Genomic DNA, 16,924 nt, shown 5'->3' with positions numbered 1-16,924 from the left:
TGTGAGAAAGATGGATTTACTGTACAAGGGAGCAGTAGTTGTCTGAGTCTTCTATCAGTTTTTATGGGCAAGGGACCAGTGGTTTTGCAGAGGTCACTGCCTACTCAGCCTGTGGTTTCTCCTACTCTTGACATTTATGCACTTCTGAATTTGGCTATGAAATGAAAAAAAAAAAAAGTGCAACATAAGCCTTCCATGTGAAGTGAGGCACCAAAATTGCATGGATTCATTAAGTGATCATTTACTACACACTTCAAAAAATTTTCATCATGAATTAGTCCCTAGAAATTTCCTTGAAAGGGGCATAAGAGCTTTAACAATGAATTATTGTCTGTGGATAGCTCAGCATGAAAGGGGATCCATATGTGCAAACTAGAATTTGTCAAATGTAATGTCAGGTAAATCAGGTCTAATCTACCAAATACATTTTTTATTGCTTGCTTCATTAAAAAGGCTCTTAAGGTAATGAATAATCTTCATCTTCACCAAGGATTATTAATGCCTTTATAACTCATGTCCACCAAAACCCAAAAGACAGTTTGAAATTCTACCCTAATCTGACCTCCATGTTTGTCTTAGAGCCTGAAGGAAGAAAATCCATCAGACCTCTCCAGTGTTCAATTCAGTCACATGACCAATATCCTGCACTGGGCCAGGAGAAAAAAATAAAACAAGAGGCTGAATCCAGTCTCTTGGATTCAGCAAAAGTAGGTCTTCCTCTCCCTAATTCTGGTGTTTTTTTCTCTGCAGCAAGTCCGCACGCAACACCATCGACTCTCCACTTTCCGACATCACCCATCATCCAGCAGCCTGGGCCTTACTTTTCACACCCGGCCATCCGCTACCACCCTCAGGAGACGCTGAAAGAGTTTGTCCAACTTGTCTGCCCTGATGCTGGTCAGCAGGCTGGACAGGTGGGGTTCCTCAATGTAAGGAAACCTCTTTTTTCAATTTCTTTAGAAATGCTAACCAAATGTAAAAATAACAAGGGGAGACCTTATGACCATGTGACATTGTGTTCCAATGTCGTGCTGACTGACTGCAGGCAAATGTCATATTTATTCTAGATTGTGGGAAAGTTAACTTGCTCTAAGAGCGATTGGCTGGGGTTTAAAAACAGTGTTTGTGTTAAGTTTGCAACTGTCAAGTTTATGGATATAAATCATCTTGAGGGTGAACCGTATAACCTTCTAAGTTCTGTGGGCTGATAATTCCACCTCCTGCATTCTAACCTTAGGACTCATACAGTTAACAAAATACAAAGACCGAATAATTTTAAATAAGGATTTGAAGTGGTAGAGAGAGGTAGGGGGCAGAGGGAGACAGATGTTTCAGATCAACCAAATTGATATTTTTTTAAAAAATATAGTCTTCTAACACTTTAGATCAAGTTGACCAGTACTTGAACTCAAGAAGCTAGAAGCACAGTTTGTTATGGTTTGTTATTTCTGCAAGTAGTTATCTTTCCAACTTATCTTTATATAAAGCTAAACCATATTCAGTAATGTCAAATGAATGTTGTCATTTTTCTCAAATAAACCACATAATCACAATTTGAAATAGCATTCTAAATGTAAAGGTGATTTTTTAAAATCACAAATTTTATTACAAATATAGAACTGAACATTTACAATGGAAAGCTGCATCCCAAGGCTAATAATAATAATAGCAATAAAATAGTGACCAACACAAAACCAAATTCAGGTTTCCCTTTTCTCATAATAACTATTCATGAAACCAGAGATTAGCCATAATTATTATCACCCATTTAGGATATTATGTCACACTGTCCTACCACTGGTTTTCTTCCTTTGCAGAAATACCTGATTGTGCATATCTGAGCCAGCCCAGGCATCTTTGACTAATGTCTGGTGATATGTTAGCAGATACATTTCTGTCTAGACAACAAATCAATATGGTGCCTTTTTTTTTTTTTCCTTTTGCTTGTGTATTCATTTACCTGGCTTAGTCTAAAGCATTCACTTACAGACTCTCAGCCCACTCAGAAATAACACACAGGCAACTTTGCTGGCAAGAAAGCACAGCATTCTGATTGTCAGACAAGATAGTCTTTGAGGAATAATGCTAACTAAATCAGTGAATGTTGATGGAGGAGTGACTGTCCCTTCATAATTGTTAAGCTCACATTTAAAAGTCTAGGACAACAGGATCTCATTCCAGTGTATTTTGATTTGGGACTGCAGCCTTAATATGAGCTGTTGTTGGTTGAACAGTGGCACTGAAGTCTGGAAATTCAGTCCCAAAGGCCCCTTGGGACCCCAATGCACACCTGAACTGACCACCTGTATCAAGCATCTGACTTCCGAATTTCCAACTTTTTTTATTTAGTAGTCCTGACATCATCCTATATAACTGTCAATTCCCAGTTTTGCATTTTGATCAAAACTTTATGGTATTTGAGGCAGGGCCCTTCATGGAGCTATTTTGAAAACTTGAAAATAATATTTATTTTATTGTTCTCTTCAGAGGGAAACTTTCCTGCGTAAAAGAGCTATTATTTGGTTGTTTTAACATCACGCAGCCAAATAATCATAACTCTTCTAACGTATGCTTACATAATTCTAATCAAAATTAGAAATGTTATTTTTGCCTAATAAAATTGTGATAGCTAAATTCTAAGGTTTCTGTGCCTGATGTTATACAATACGTGAAAGGAAATGTTAAATATTATATATATGATCAACTTTGAAAGGTGAAAAGAAAATTTTTTTGATATCAGAAGCATGGTTAGGAAATGTCATTTTACCTATGTAAATGCACGTGGAAGAATAACGTCTGAATCCATAAACACTTAGGTATTTGATAACCATGAGGATGGTGATGAAGGTAGCATTTAATACAGTATCAAGACATTGCAAGCATAGTTGGTTACTCAGCTGGAATATCCACAGAGATCACAGGAAGGTCATTTCATGGAACCAGATGCAAAAGGGACAGTTCAGGAAAAAAGTTCAGGGTACAGCAAGCATGTGTGTCTAAGTGCGCTTTTGTAGAATACCTTAAGATCAGAGACCAACAGTTCTTCATCTGATGGACTTAATGGAAGAATTCAAGCAGTTAGAATACTTGGTAATTTACATAGCAGGTGCCTATTAAATCTCTTGTTTTCAGAAGCAGCTAATGGTTGACATATGTTTCTTCTTTTTTCTTGTGTGTGTTTTGTTTTTTCCCCACCCTCGCAGCCCAATGGGAGCAGCCAAGGCAAGGTGCACAACCCATTCCTTCCCACCCCAATGTTGCCACCACCACCACCACCACCGATGGCCAGGCCTGTGCCTCTGCCAGTGCCAGACACAAAGCCTCCCACTACATCAACAGAAGGAGGTGCAGCCTCCCCCACCTCACCAAGTAAGTATGGCTGAGATGAGGCGCCGGTCACTTATCAAGCTCTGTGCACTTGAATCTGTGTCTAAGCTTTATCCCTCACTGAGTAGACTAGCGATAGGCACACATCCCCAGCAATGGTTGTAGTGTGAGTTTGCAGACCTCAGGCCAAAATCTAAGTGAATGCCACTCCCAGACACTGTCAACTACACCAAACATGGAACAAATACCTGTTTGGGTGATTAAGATGGTGTAGCTACATGTCCAGGACTGAGATCAAATATAAACTATTAAATTTTGTGTATTATCTGAGTGGCTTTGAGTGCTGTCCCAACAATCACCAAAGAACATTTACGTGTGTGAATTCTTATTAACAAAAAGTCCCTGATTCTTCTGTATAGCAAGAACTTGCAGTCCAAGGAAAATGCACTTGATGGAATATAAAAGTTACATACTTTATACATCAAATACAGAAAAAATTTTACATCAACTTGTCAACTCAAAGGTGTGTACATTGAACACGGCCAAGAGTCAGAAGAGCCTGGCTGAAGATCAGAGCTGGTAGCCATTACAGTTGTATGGCTAAGCTTGGCAATGGAAGGAAATAGAGGGCAGAACTGGATGAAAGAGAGAAGAACTCTTAACTCCTCTCTGAACAGTCTGGGATCACTTCATCAGAATATAGGCTCTCAAAACCTTTTGGTGGTAGAAATGATTACTTGATGTATTAGAGAGTGAACAATTCTCCAGATATTTTCTGATATTTTAGAGATGGCTGGGGCTAGAAATAGCTTGAACACACAAATGTGGCTTTTATTAGTTCCTGGAATGACATAAAGAATGATGGCTGCAGTTTCCAGGTGATGAATGGCCTAGCCTTGTCAGGTGATCTGATGAGCACCTTCCCTAATGCTTTACATCAGGGATCAAAGTGTAGGAAAGGATAGGAACTGTGGCAGTGTCCCTAGGGAGACCCTTTGAGGAGGTCTCTAAGGAGATGAGACTTGAGGAAAAGCCGTAAGACCAGACCAGGAAAAGGATTTTATGGGCAAGAACTTGAACAGCAGTAATAGTTGAATGGAAGGGAGCTGACGGAGGGATGCTGTGTAGACCTAAGCATTAGAATTGGGCAACCATTTAGATATGTATAGTGAATGCAGATTTCTGGCCTCTCAACTTCTTTACATTCAATATTATAATCATAGTGATATTGGGGTCAGGAGAGAAAGGGTCAAAGAGGGGAGATGAACCTCTGTTCAGATCACGTTCATTGGAGTTGATTCTTAGGAAAGAACTGAATCCAAAATGGATAGAGTCCCTCATGGACATGTATCAAACAGTGAATCTTCAGTCATCCAGTATTTATGCATTTGGATAACACATGTGTGTGAACTCTCTTTCTGTAGCCAAAAGATTTAAGGTCCAGGGGAAGTTTGGGGGAGAAATGCATCTCTTGTGAAGATGGTTCAATTCAATACTTGTCAACGAGGAGAATATCCTGAGTATCACTTGGACGTGTTGGGACATGCCTGCAATCCACACTCAAGAGGATTGCAAGTTTAGGGTCAATCTGAGCTATATTGTGAAACCTTGTCTCAACCCCCACCCTCCCACAAAAAAAAACAAATAAAAAGTGTTAAATGACAAGGAGGGAAGCTAAGTTTGACCTATGAATCCTGGAAGCTCAGCTGAAAACAAAAAACAAAAAAAAACAGCTTTGAGAAGCAGAGACTCATAGGATACCCTGCTTACTGTGTATTTATGTTGCATCTGCTAAAAAGTCAGAAAAAAAAAACTGTTCACAAACTCTACTTCTGTCTGTGCCCTGGGGACATTAGCTTTCCATATGCTTATTGTGCCCTGAACATACCTTTGGATACCATGTTTCTGTTCCTCCTTCCCCTAACTATGAGCAGGACATTGGCTCAGTCCTGCTAGTAACATGCCACATCTGCGATGTACGGTGTCTCTTGCTTCATAGGGAGTTTTCCAGAAATGAGGATGAGGCTCACTGAGACACCATACAGGAGTGAAGGTACCAATGTGTGTTATCCAAGTCTAAAGGATGGAGCTCAAATGTCCACCTTTCCACCTGCCAGCTATGTTTTTATGTGAACCAGTTACCTCATCTGTAAAATCTAGATGTTAATACCTACCTGGCAGGATTGCGTGATAAGCATTGCACCAAATAAATTGGTGCATTTTATTATCTGCCCAAACTCTTACCCAGAGGAAGAAGGCTCCAGGCTCAAGTAGTGATGAAGTGTGCCTGAAGGGCCCATAGAAGCTACTCAACTGATAACTCAAGTCAACACTATTGGGCCCCTACTTCTGCACTCCACTCCATGGATGGAAGCAAGTGCATGTTGTAGGAAGATCCCTGGTCCTTGAGCATTTTGTCAGTGCTGTGAGGGGACTTACACATGGTCTGTTAAGATCAAACTCAAGTTAACTAGAGCAGTGTTTAAGGGTTTGAGGGAGAAAGGAGATATCAGGAAGTCCCAAAGTTTGAGCTAGATAATTTGATACTTACTATTTGAATCATAGGATGCTAGGAATGTGGGCAAAGCAAAATTTTCTTTGATGACAGAGAAAAGTTTTTATTATTACCAGTGTTGCCCTCACCACTAGGCTTTTCTAGAGCATACTGGATTCATAGTAATATGCTGTTTCCAAGCAATATATTGCTTACATTTTCTGCTTTATTAAGAAGACAGTGATAGACTGGGAGAACTATAATTTGTAACATAGAAGAAAACTTTCAAATTAAAAATCTCAAAGCCTACTGAAGATTTAAGGTCCCGACTCTCCCATGGCCTGATTTCTAAACCAGGTGATCAATAAAATCCAAGGAAAAATTCAGGTGAAAGATACAATCTCACCTTTACTAATAAAGAATTTAGTTTATACTTATGGGAAAATATGCTTTCTACTACAGTATATCTACCCAGACCCTGGCAGAATTGGACCACTGAAGGATGCCCTCCATGGGATCTGCGGGTAAAACTGTTGACAAGGAGGTACAGGTGTCTGTGCGCTTCCTGCCATCACCTGCCTCCCAAAGAGAAAGAGGTGAGGAAGGTGTGGGACTGGTCCAGTTCCTGCTTCAAAACTCTAAGACCTAGAGAGTAGAAAAAGAGAGAGTAGAGGGGAACCAGGTACTTATGGCTAAGGCAGAGAATAAATCCCGGGAGTGAAGTAGCCTCCCCCTTCCTTAATATTCACCTTTGATGACTGTCTTCTTTCATTCACTTATTTAGCCTTTATCTATTGAGCACCTACCATGTGCCAAGACTGTGTTAGCTGTTTGGAATACAGAGATGATTAATCCCTGCTGTAAAGAAATGGGATTTATTGAAGGACACAGCTGGTAAACAGGCAGGTGAATAGAGCAACACTGGGATCAAGGATGTGCACTGCTGCTACAAGAGGTTGTGGGGAGGGAATTTAGTCCCAGGCTGGGGCTTCAAGGAGAGACTTGGGGGTGGGGAATGGGGAGACCTTTAAGCTGTTTTTTAGTAGAAATTCTGGTGTTTCAAGAGAAGGCAGAACTTTTCTTCAGAAACCAGCTGGGAAAGGGTCTAAAATTAGATTGCTACTGGATAAAAATTAAAGACAAAATAATAGTTTCATAAATCATGTGCTTTCTTACAAAGTAAAATCACAGGAAGGTTGGATCCTGTTTATCTTTGCCAGTTTATTAGAGCTCAGCGTTAGCAAGAAGCAGCAGCATGACTGGATGAACACAGGAGTTCAGCACCCCAACAGTATGTCCAAAATCAAAGCCTTTATCAAAAACATTGCTCACGTAACTTTTCTGTTTAGGGGTTTGAAATGCCTTTTTACAAAATAAGATTTTAAAAATAAAAAGCAGGACCAATCCCAACAGTCTTCTATGTTACCAACTTTGGGGGCGGGGTGCTCACGGTCCTTATCTACTAAGGGTATAGCATTCACCCTCCATGCTCATAGGGGGCCTGTCAGAGGAACTGTGCTCCCCTGTAGACAAAAAGTCCAAAGCATTGTTTTTATTATCTTCTCATAATGAAATACGAATGGATATCAGCCTAGAGCAGAGTATGTATTTTTTAAGTAATCAGTTGCCTCTGGCACTAATACTAAACTTTACAGCTGTAGCCAGAAAAAGAAGGGTAAGGCAAATCTGAGGGAAAAAACGAGTTGCCTGTTAAATAAATACTTTTTAATGGGGAAAATCCTTACCAGTGCTCTAAAAAACGGGGAAGTGGGAGTGGGGAGAGAGTTCTCTCTTTCAAAAAGAACTTTTATACTGTTGATGTATTTGAGGACAGATTGATATACTATGCTGAGGGACTGTTTTGGATTTCATGACAAATACTCAGCCTGTGAATGCAGTTCACACAGGTGTGTTCCATTCTTGCTCATTAACTACTTCTGTGGGTTTCCTTCTCCAGTGAGAGAAAAGCACTGCCTCCATCCACTCAATGCATATTTATTAGCATCAGCTATGTGCCAAAACCTTCTCTAGGTGCTGGGATGCAACAGGGAATAAAAGGTGAAAATCTTGACCTTATGAAGCTTTTCCTCAGAGAAGAGAAACAAGAAACAAGACCTAAGTGCAAAGGGTGGGTAGGGTTAAGAAGGTGCTGCATAGGAAGATGAGGCACAGAGAGTTGGGAGCAGGGAGTAGGGATAAACTGTAACAGGGTGGGGGGGGGTGGAGGTTGAGAGTGGAAATTAGAGCAAGGCTCTGATGGAATAAGGGAACCAGGTGACTGCTAGACAGAGGTTCTGAAGAGGTCCAAGAGGTAATGAGGATGTGACTGGGGCCTTGGGAGTGCAAATGTCATGTAGGGCCTTCTACGACTGACATTGTCAGAACTGAACATTTCCTCTGCGTGAGATGAGATGCAGAGGAACCATGCTGCCTGGACAGACAAACTCAAAGACTTTGTTGAAAATAGATTGTCAGGGCCATGAATGAAAGCCTGAAGACAGTTAAGAAACTGTCTGTTACATGCCAGCCTCTGTTCTGGACACAAGGAATACACAAATGAATCAAACAGGCAAAATTTCCTGCCCTGGTGCAACTTGCACTGTAGTGGGAGGGGAAATTCGGAAATAAAGAGCCAGTAGATACAATGGAGAAAGCTAAAACAGGCAGGGTGGAGGGGGTATGACTGCAATCATCGAGGCAAGAAGTGCTGATGCCCATGTGGGGTGGGGCAGTCTGGGTGGTGAGAAGTGGTCACATTACAGATATATTGGAAAGGCAGAGCTAACAAGATTTGCTGACCTGAGCAACTGGAGGGTTGGAGTTGCCATTAACTGATAGGATGATGGCAGAAGTTGCTGTTTTGGGGTGAGGGTTGGAGATCAGAAGTTTGGTTTGACTAGTTCTGTTCAAAATGCCCATTAGACATCTTACTTCTGAGAATAATCGTGAGAACATCCTGCCAATGGGAGCTCTGAGCAGGTTACTGAGTTCTGCATATGTTATCTCATTAATTGGGGAAAATCTCCTTTTCAAGCATATAATACAATAGATAAGAATCCTGAGCACAACAGCTCATTATATCTCAGTTTATCTGTGCATAAGAATTCAAAGTACACCATTCTTTGTCTTAGTTATGCTAATTTTTTAAGATCCAATTTTTATGTAGTAGTTTGGAACCAAGATCATACTATAAAAATGGACTTTATTTTTTTTCTGAAGTGAAGATTGGCATCATAGTATAGAATTATAATGAAAAAAAGCACTTTTGAATTATGATGGAAGATAAAATATGTGTATTTTCTCTTTTTTACTTAAAGAAGAAAAAAAAAACTCAATTTAAATAATGCCTAAAAGGCCCATAAACATTCCTCCCCATGCCTTCTTTACTATGAGCTTTTGATTTTTTAAAACTAGAACCCTATTAAAATAGAAATGTATAATAACAAATTACTTTTATTATTTATTTTTGTATCACCAGTGAATGTTGTGACATTGTATGAATGAATTTGGACCTGTTAACCGAGAATAAAATAATTGGTGACTGTGATGGAAATTTTCTAGCAGCATAAAAATTAAACTATGTTGAGGGCCTTCTGATTAGCAAAGCTCTTTACACATTTACCTTAGCTTATTACATCTTTCTAAGACTCCTGTGAGGTCAGGACTTTATAGATAAGGAAGTGAAATGAGAAAGAGGAGGTTACTTTCTCCAAGATAGTGCTCCCATAATAGCTCAGGCCCTCCATGCTCCTCCTACAAATTACAGAACAGTGGGGCAGTTTCCTCCTGCTCATGCCTGAAATCAACAAGGAAGAATTAAGCTTTTACTAATGTGTCAAGGACTTCAAGAATGTTTGTATATGTATTATCTCAGTTCATCCATACATTAAATACATTAATCCTAAGAAGTCAATTCTCTTTGTTGTGCTAATTGAGAAAGACAAGGCAGAAAGAGATAAGATAAGTCCCCAAAGGTTACTCAGCCAGGTGTCATAGGGATATGATTTATACCCAGCCACCTTGATCCTAGAGTTCGTATGTTTTTCTGTAGCATGTGGTTCTATGCTTTAAACAAAGGCTTCCTTTTTTTTTTTCCAGTGAAAAACTTAGGAGGAAATATAAAGGAAGTGTTAGTAGTCATTTATACATTATTATGAAATGGTTTCTAGTCCTGAAATTATGTCTTATTAGCAGAGAAAGAAATAAAGCAAAAGATTTAGGGGAGACATAAAGACTTCACTTTCAGAGAAGAGTAGTAGATTATAAAAAAGAATGAAAACAAATGATTTAATGGTTTCTTTTCTTCTTTCCTCTCCTCCCTGCAGTGCTGGGGAGTCAAACCTTATGCCTCACACATTGCTGGGTGAGCCCTCACCACTGAGCTACATCACCAGCCCTGTAGTGGCTTCTTTTCACAAAACAGTTCCACTACTGATGTCCAGACAATAGCATTATTATTTTTGAAAAAAAATTATAAAAGTTAGCATTCAATAAAATTCTCTTTGGTATACAGTTCTGAGTTTTTACATCTTAGATTCTTGTAATTAACTCCAACAGACAGATTGCAGAACAATTCCAAAGAACACCTGGTCGTTCTTACCTGCTCTTAGGTCATGTTAGATGCCTCAAAGTGCAAGGGAACTTGTTTTACTCTGCTTGGTTTCCAAATTGACTTGAGCCCCTTTACCAGTGCTGCTGTTATCCCTATACTGTATGTTAGTTGTGTGTAACCTTCTCAATTAGAGAATTAAAAAAGGAGACCCAAGTACGTCCAGTATTTTTCTGATAAGAGTGGTATTTCAGAGGAGGGAAAGGGATTATTTAATAAAGTGTATTGATACAAATGATAGCACTCTGGAAAAAGTTGAAATAAATAAATTTCAACTAGAACAAAAAACAAAATAGCAAAAATGTTTAGCCATAAAATACCTCAAGAAAATGTACGATAATTTTTTTTTAATATAATAGTGACATGTAGAAGGGCTTTCTAAATAGTACAAAAACCAGCATCCATGAAAGACAGGTAAATTCTACTCTAAATGTACCAAAAATTCATACACAGAAAAAGCCACCATAAACAAAGTTAAAAGACAAGAGATAATGTGGGAAAAAAATATTTGTAGCACATGTGAAAAAAAGTCCAGATCGTCTAATATCTGCTTTTTAAAAGATAGGAAGAGAAAGATCAATAAACAAATAGACCAGAAAATGATGTAAACAGGGAAAAGGAAAACAAAGACTTCTAATTCATGTAATGTAAGAGCAATGCAAGATTAGCTTTAATTTTATAGGTTGTAAGATATCTTAACTTGGAAACATTTTCACAAAGTGTTTCTTAAACTAAAAAATATGTGATTTCAGGGAAAACATGACGTTAAAAATGTCCTTTAAACTTTCAAATGGGAACTTTACCTTTGTAGATATTTAAATGAGTATTGACCTTAATCTTCCTAGAACCTAAACCACCGGATGCTACACTTCTGAATATTAGATTTTATATTCCCAGAAATCTTAGAATTCTTTTTTATTTATACTTTTAGAGATTAGTCAAATATTGATTGTTGCATTATACCATAAATACATAGTATTGAAATTTGTATTTCATCATTTATAAACAGCAAACTGTTGTTTAGGTTAAACTGTTCTCAAATATGGCTTCATGTTAAAACTGATCCAACTGAGGCATTGAAAAGTCACTCTTAGGGTAACTATATTAGCCATAATAAATTTTCTTATTTTATATAAATTATTTGTACATGGATATTTTGGACCATTACAAGCAGTATTTTTACCAATAAGATTGGCGAAGATCAAAAAGTTATCTTAAGGGCTGGAGTTATGGCTCAACTAGTAGAGTACCTGCCTAGCAAGTGGAAAGCTCTGAGTTCAAATACACACACGTATGTGTGACTTAAATTATGTACATAAATTTTATAACAAAAATTTTTACATGTGAAATCATAAATAGATGTATATATTTTAAGTATAAGCCATGCATAGAGTGGGACATAAGAGCAAAGCTGTACAAAGTGTTCAATGCAGCATCAATTATGTAAGATCGATAACCTGCATCTCCATCGATATAAGTATTATATATTAGGAACTCTTTGAAACCCAGGCAAGTGAGTTTGAATTCATGGAACAATCTTTGAGTTATATTCAGTCAGCAAAGGAGAGTTCCGAGAGTATTACTGCATAGACGACTGCCCTGGGGATGGGGTGCAGACACGTGTGGTTGTATGTGTGAGGATAAGACCTGGTGATGGTGGTTGGCTCAAGGAAGAGGTAGCTAGGAGATGGGTCTTTGGTGCTTTATCCAATGGGAAATGAAAGATATTAAGTATTAAATTGCCTTTTATATCTAATATAATGATTTATTTTAAAAAATATTTTCCTAGTCAATCTAATAACTTATTTACACCTCCATCATGACAGTGCCCAAAACCACATACTCACACAGAGAAGACTCGTAAACTCCTTGGCAATTTTTGTACATCAAGCTTTTAACTATACTATCTGTACTATCCTGGACTTTGGGTATAATAGCAAAACTGTGTGATCTTTGGTAAACAATAATATTCTTTCCCTTCGCAGAGAGCAGAGTTCAGTGTAAGGTTTGCACTTTCATTCATAGCAGTCTTTATTTCTTCGCAGGTTGTGCTCTGGAAACCGATTGAGTGCATAAGTGTATGTGTTATCCTAAATCATAATTGATATACTTTTTTCAGAGCACTTTTGTTTTACGTACATACAGCCTGATTTTGTAATGTTTAAATTTGTAAAGAGGAAAAGAAAAGGAGTTATTGAAAACCAGGCATTTTGGTGGGTATTTTCATATGCATTACCTTAGGTACTGGTTGTGCTAACTGTAAAGTTGGAATTGTGATTTCTTTTTTAAAGATGTAACTGAATAAGGCTCCAACCTGAGTCTCTTGGACTTCAAAGCCCAGTGCTTTCTACTCTATCAGTACAAGTAATATATTGAGAGATGTAATAGTGTTAGGCTTTCCTTTGAAAGCCCTAAGACACTCCATAAAATTTTTTTTACTATTTCATCCATAGAACATTGAATTAGGTGAAAAACACAGGAGGCAGAGCAGGAAAAAAGAGATTAAGAAATGAGCATTACAAAGAAGGAGTAACAAAAGAGAACAGAAGGATGGATGATTGCATCCATTTGGGTTATCATGACCCATGCAAGTCTTGTATTAGCCTCAGTTTTTTACTTTTTCAGATGACAGGGATGACAGATGAGTTTGAAGACTTCCTTTAAAAAGGTAATAAGATATGGCATTGTAGGAAACTTGGAAAGTATAAAAAAGTAATATTCTCCTGCAATCAACTGGTATTAGCATTTTGATCTTATTTTCCCCATCTTCTTAGTTCATGTCTGTGTGTGCGTGTATGTGTGTATGTAAAGATTGTGATCATAATGAATGATATTTTGTGTGCTATTTTAAGTTTGCATTGTATGACTTATTCATTAAAAAGTTAGGAAATGTAATTTTAAACAATTCGTAATTATGTCCCTACCATAGGACCTTCACTTGTGTCCAACCTGTGGAATATGCTCCAGCATATGCTTAGATAGATGTTTTTGTCCTCAACAGTAATAATTTCCTTAGGATAGATTTTTAGAATTGGATTTACAAACAGAAGCATTATTGACACTCTTTTTGCTCTGCAAAACTATTGTATAATTTACACTCTTAAAAATTGCATATAGGTGTCATCGTAACATTAATCTTTGAAATGTTTGAGTATTTGTTTTGCTAGGAGGCAGATCTCTTGGGTTATAATAAACACCCTTAATCAGTTTTTGGAGTCAAAAGTCCCCAATTAGATGATTTTAGCCTTTTTCCCCCATTGTTTTAATAGAAAGCACAGGAAAATGCAGGGATTTCTCATCTTGTTGGCATAGTCTCTGTATAGATCACTCTGGACCATTTGGTGGAGAAGTAGCCCGTGAGACATTCACAGAGAGGTTAAAGTCTGAGTCAAGAGCTAGTCTGGAGAATTGGAATAAATATGTTTCTTATGTTCTGCACTCCACATAGAAATGTTCAGAGAGGTTAACTGGCTTGCCAAGATTATATTTCTAGTTAGAGATCAAACAGATTCAATCCAGCATTTTCTGGTTCTGAAATTCATTTTCTATTGACTTTATTTCCCTGCCTCAAAAATATTATTTGAGATTTTCAACTTTCATTTGTGGGTATTTTACATGAGATTAAAAATTAGTAGAAGCTGCTGGATATGGTGATACATGCCTATAATCCCAGCACTCAGAAGGAAGACTGAGGCAGGAGAATCACAAGTTCAAGGCCACCCTGAGCTACATAGTGACCCTATCTCCAAAAAACAATTACTAGGAGGTATTTAAAAATCATCTATCATCCCACTTTTCAGAGATAACAACTTTCTGTGCTTATTTTCCAACCATTTTGTCATATTTTGATCATAACTGATCATGATGTGAGTAAATGTATGCATCTATATATGTGTTTGTATAATTTTGTAAGCTGATTTTATTTCATACTATAAATATCTTGATTTGATGTTATTAATGGATGCAAATATTCCAATATATGGATGAACCATTAGCTTAAAAGTTGGTTCCAATTTGTCACTCTTATAAGTAATGCTGTAACGAACATCTTGAAGCACACATCTTTATCTGTACTTTCAGTTGGTGTTTTGAGGATAAATCCCCAGAAGCGGGTTTCCAGAGTTGCACTCCCTTTTGAGAGGCTTGTAGAAGCCTTTTAAGAGAGAATGATCCAATATATTGATTAAAGTTTCTTTTTTTAGCCAACTCCAGCTGAATCCAGGGTCTGTTCCCCAGGGCTATTTCATCTAACTTTCACCTGTGCCTACCATACACACATTTGCCTCTGATCAATAAATGTGTTCTATCAATGGAAACAACACACAGCATACGCGTAGAAATAAGTGTAAGTCCAAATAGAACTTGGATCGGCCATCAGAAATAAATTAAAATGAACTGAAATAAAACTGTAGTTTTATTCTTTAAAATATTGTAGAAAAAGAAAGCTTGTATGGACTGAGGAGTGGAAACACTCTTAGTGAGGTAACGTTCTTCCATAGATCTGGGTCACATAAGGTCAAAGTGTCTCCAGTTTAAAGTCGCTCTGCACACAATAATGTGAAATGTCTAATACCACCCTGCCTGCCATGTTACCCCAAATCCTAATAGAGTCAGAGTCCCTATCTCCCTGAGGATCCTCTATACAAACAGAAACACTAACAGAGCAAAGCCGTCTGGCTGAATTGATTCTTTTCATGACGCTTGTGAATTACTGGCACATTAGACATGTCCTGCAAATTGTTACTGTACATGGTAAGTGATGCTAATATATTAAAGTTAGAATCTGCTAGCTCTTCAGGAAGAAAGCTTGTGGGTATGTTGTTCTATAATCATTTACTAGCGATAAGAAGCCTTTAATTTCATGCCCTGAGGGCTGTGTTTCTTTGTTGTTGTTGTAACTTGTTTGTAGAGACAAAAGATTTGCAGAGATAGTAGAATGAAGTAACTAACTGCACAGATGTGATAAAAATAATGGAAATTCAGGGCGCTTATCTTCCAGATTCCAAACATCTGGATGAGAACTACAGCATCCATCCAATCGTGGAGATTTCTGAATCTCTGAATACCGGATCATGTGTTAAGCAAAGGCTGAGTGTTTTCAAAGGCTGTAAAAAATGACTGTCCCCAGCTATGTGGTGATATTAATAATGTGAACCTAGGCCCTGTAAACTTGGTCAATACCGATAGATTTCTTTAAAGGAAAAGCCGCTTCAGTATTCTGCAGCATTCTCTTATGACCTGGCAGGAAATAGTGCTGTTCAAGTCCCTAAATAAAATCAATAGTAATGGTTTCCTTTAAAAATTAGCCAATGTATTTTCTAACACTAGCTGCACATTTTATTCAGAAATGAAAATCTCAGAGTTGTGGTATTTTTTTTTCTTTTTTCTTTTTCTTCTTTTTAACAAATGTGACAGTACAGTTAGAGCTTTGGAACACTATTTCAATTAGGTATATAAGCCTCTCACTTTCACTTTGTGACTGGATGCTCTGTCACCCCCGTTTGCTTCAGTGCTAGGTATTGCTGAGAAACAGTAACACTGCAGTTTTCCAAATACACAGACTTCTGTTTCAGTCTGCATTCCTAAATGTGACTGTTTTTCCCCTTAATAACTAACATATTCCTGGACAGGCAGAGAAATCACAAGTCTATTTGGATTGACTACTTATTTTTAGAGAGGAATCCCCACCTGTGTTTCTGGAAATGGGAACACACGGAGGTGCATATTGATGTGCAAGATGAGAATGGAAAAGTTTCGAGTGGGGAGATGATAGCTGTCTTACTGGTGTTCAGAAGAGAAATTTGGTGTCTTTATTTATTTTAAAAATTATTTCTTCCTCTTAAAAGAAAATAAATTCCAACAGGACCATTCCCCTCCATTTTTTAAATGTTCAGGTTTCTGAGCATTAAATTTTTGCCTTATCTTGCTGTATGACAAAATGAACCATGCAAGTTCTCCTCTTCTTCCTTCCCTCATGATGGAGGCCTCCTTCCCAGCTCTGTCCCTTGCTTATGATGCTTCCTCTGGGACCTCCAGTCCCTGAGACCCTGACAACCCAGAGTATAAAACTCTTCCTGTTCCTCCTGCTGGATTTGTCACTTTTCTGTCTTTTAACACCCCACAGATTTTTGTTTCTATTACTTTTAAGCACTCTTAATCTCATTTTCTGAAGTTACATCTGCCCAGTAGATGCTAACATCTGAGAATAGTAATATATCTTTGTCACCTCTGTACCCCAGTAATGTGCAGTACAGAGTCTGGCAGATGGCAGATATTGAAATAAGTATCTTTTGGAGCAAGAGAGAGAGCATATGACCATATTAAAATATGCCCAATGTACCGCAAAGTTAGACTTGGTAGAGTCTACGGGAATAAAGAAGAGGGAGAATGACCACCACTTTCATGGAGTTGGAGTCTTTGATAAAACAACAAATTTCTCCTCACACTTTGTATCAGTGAGGAGCCCCACTTACCAGGTTTTTGGGGACATCATT

The 16,924-nt window shown here is 38.0% G+C and overlaps 1 protein-coding gene across 10 annotated transcripts in view; it reads left to right on the top strand.

The window, feature by feature from the left end:
- Nfia (nuclear factor I A) overlaps positions 1 to 16,924 on the top strand; it is a 362,119-nt gene that overhangs the window by 305,562 nt on the left and 39,633 nt on the right. For 8 of the 10 annotated variants that reach the window (XM_074079960.1, XM_074079959.1, XM_020155999.2 and 5 more), the window contains 2 exons: positions 751 to 929; positions 3,204 to 3,369. In XM_074079960.1, the coding sequence (XP_073936061.1) occupies positions 751 to 929; positions 3,204 to 3,369 (345 nt within the window). The remainder of the gene's footprint in view (positions 1 to 750; positions 930 to 3,203; positions 3,370 to 16,924) is intronic. The other 2 variants (XM_074079963.1, XM_074079955.1) reach the window with 1 other exon arrangement.

The sequence above is a fragment of the Castor canadensis genome, chromosome 7 (genome assembly GCF_047511655.1).
Source record: "Castor canadensis chromosome 7, mCasCan1.hap1v2, whole genome shotgun sequence".
In the NCBI taxonomy this organism is placed as follows: Eukaryota; Metazoa; Chordata; class Mammalia; order Rodentia; family Castoridae; genus Castor; species Castor canadensis.
The sequence above is the reverse complement of the archived record's forward strand: the minus strand, read 5'-3'. Positions and strand labels throughout refer to the sequence as shown.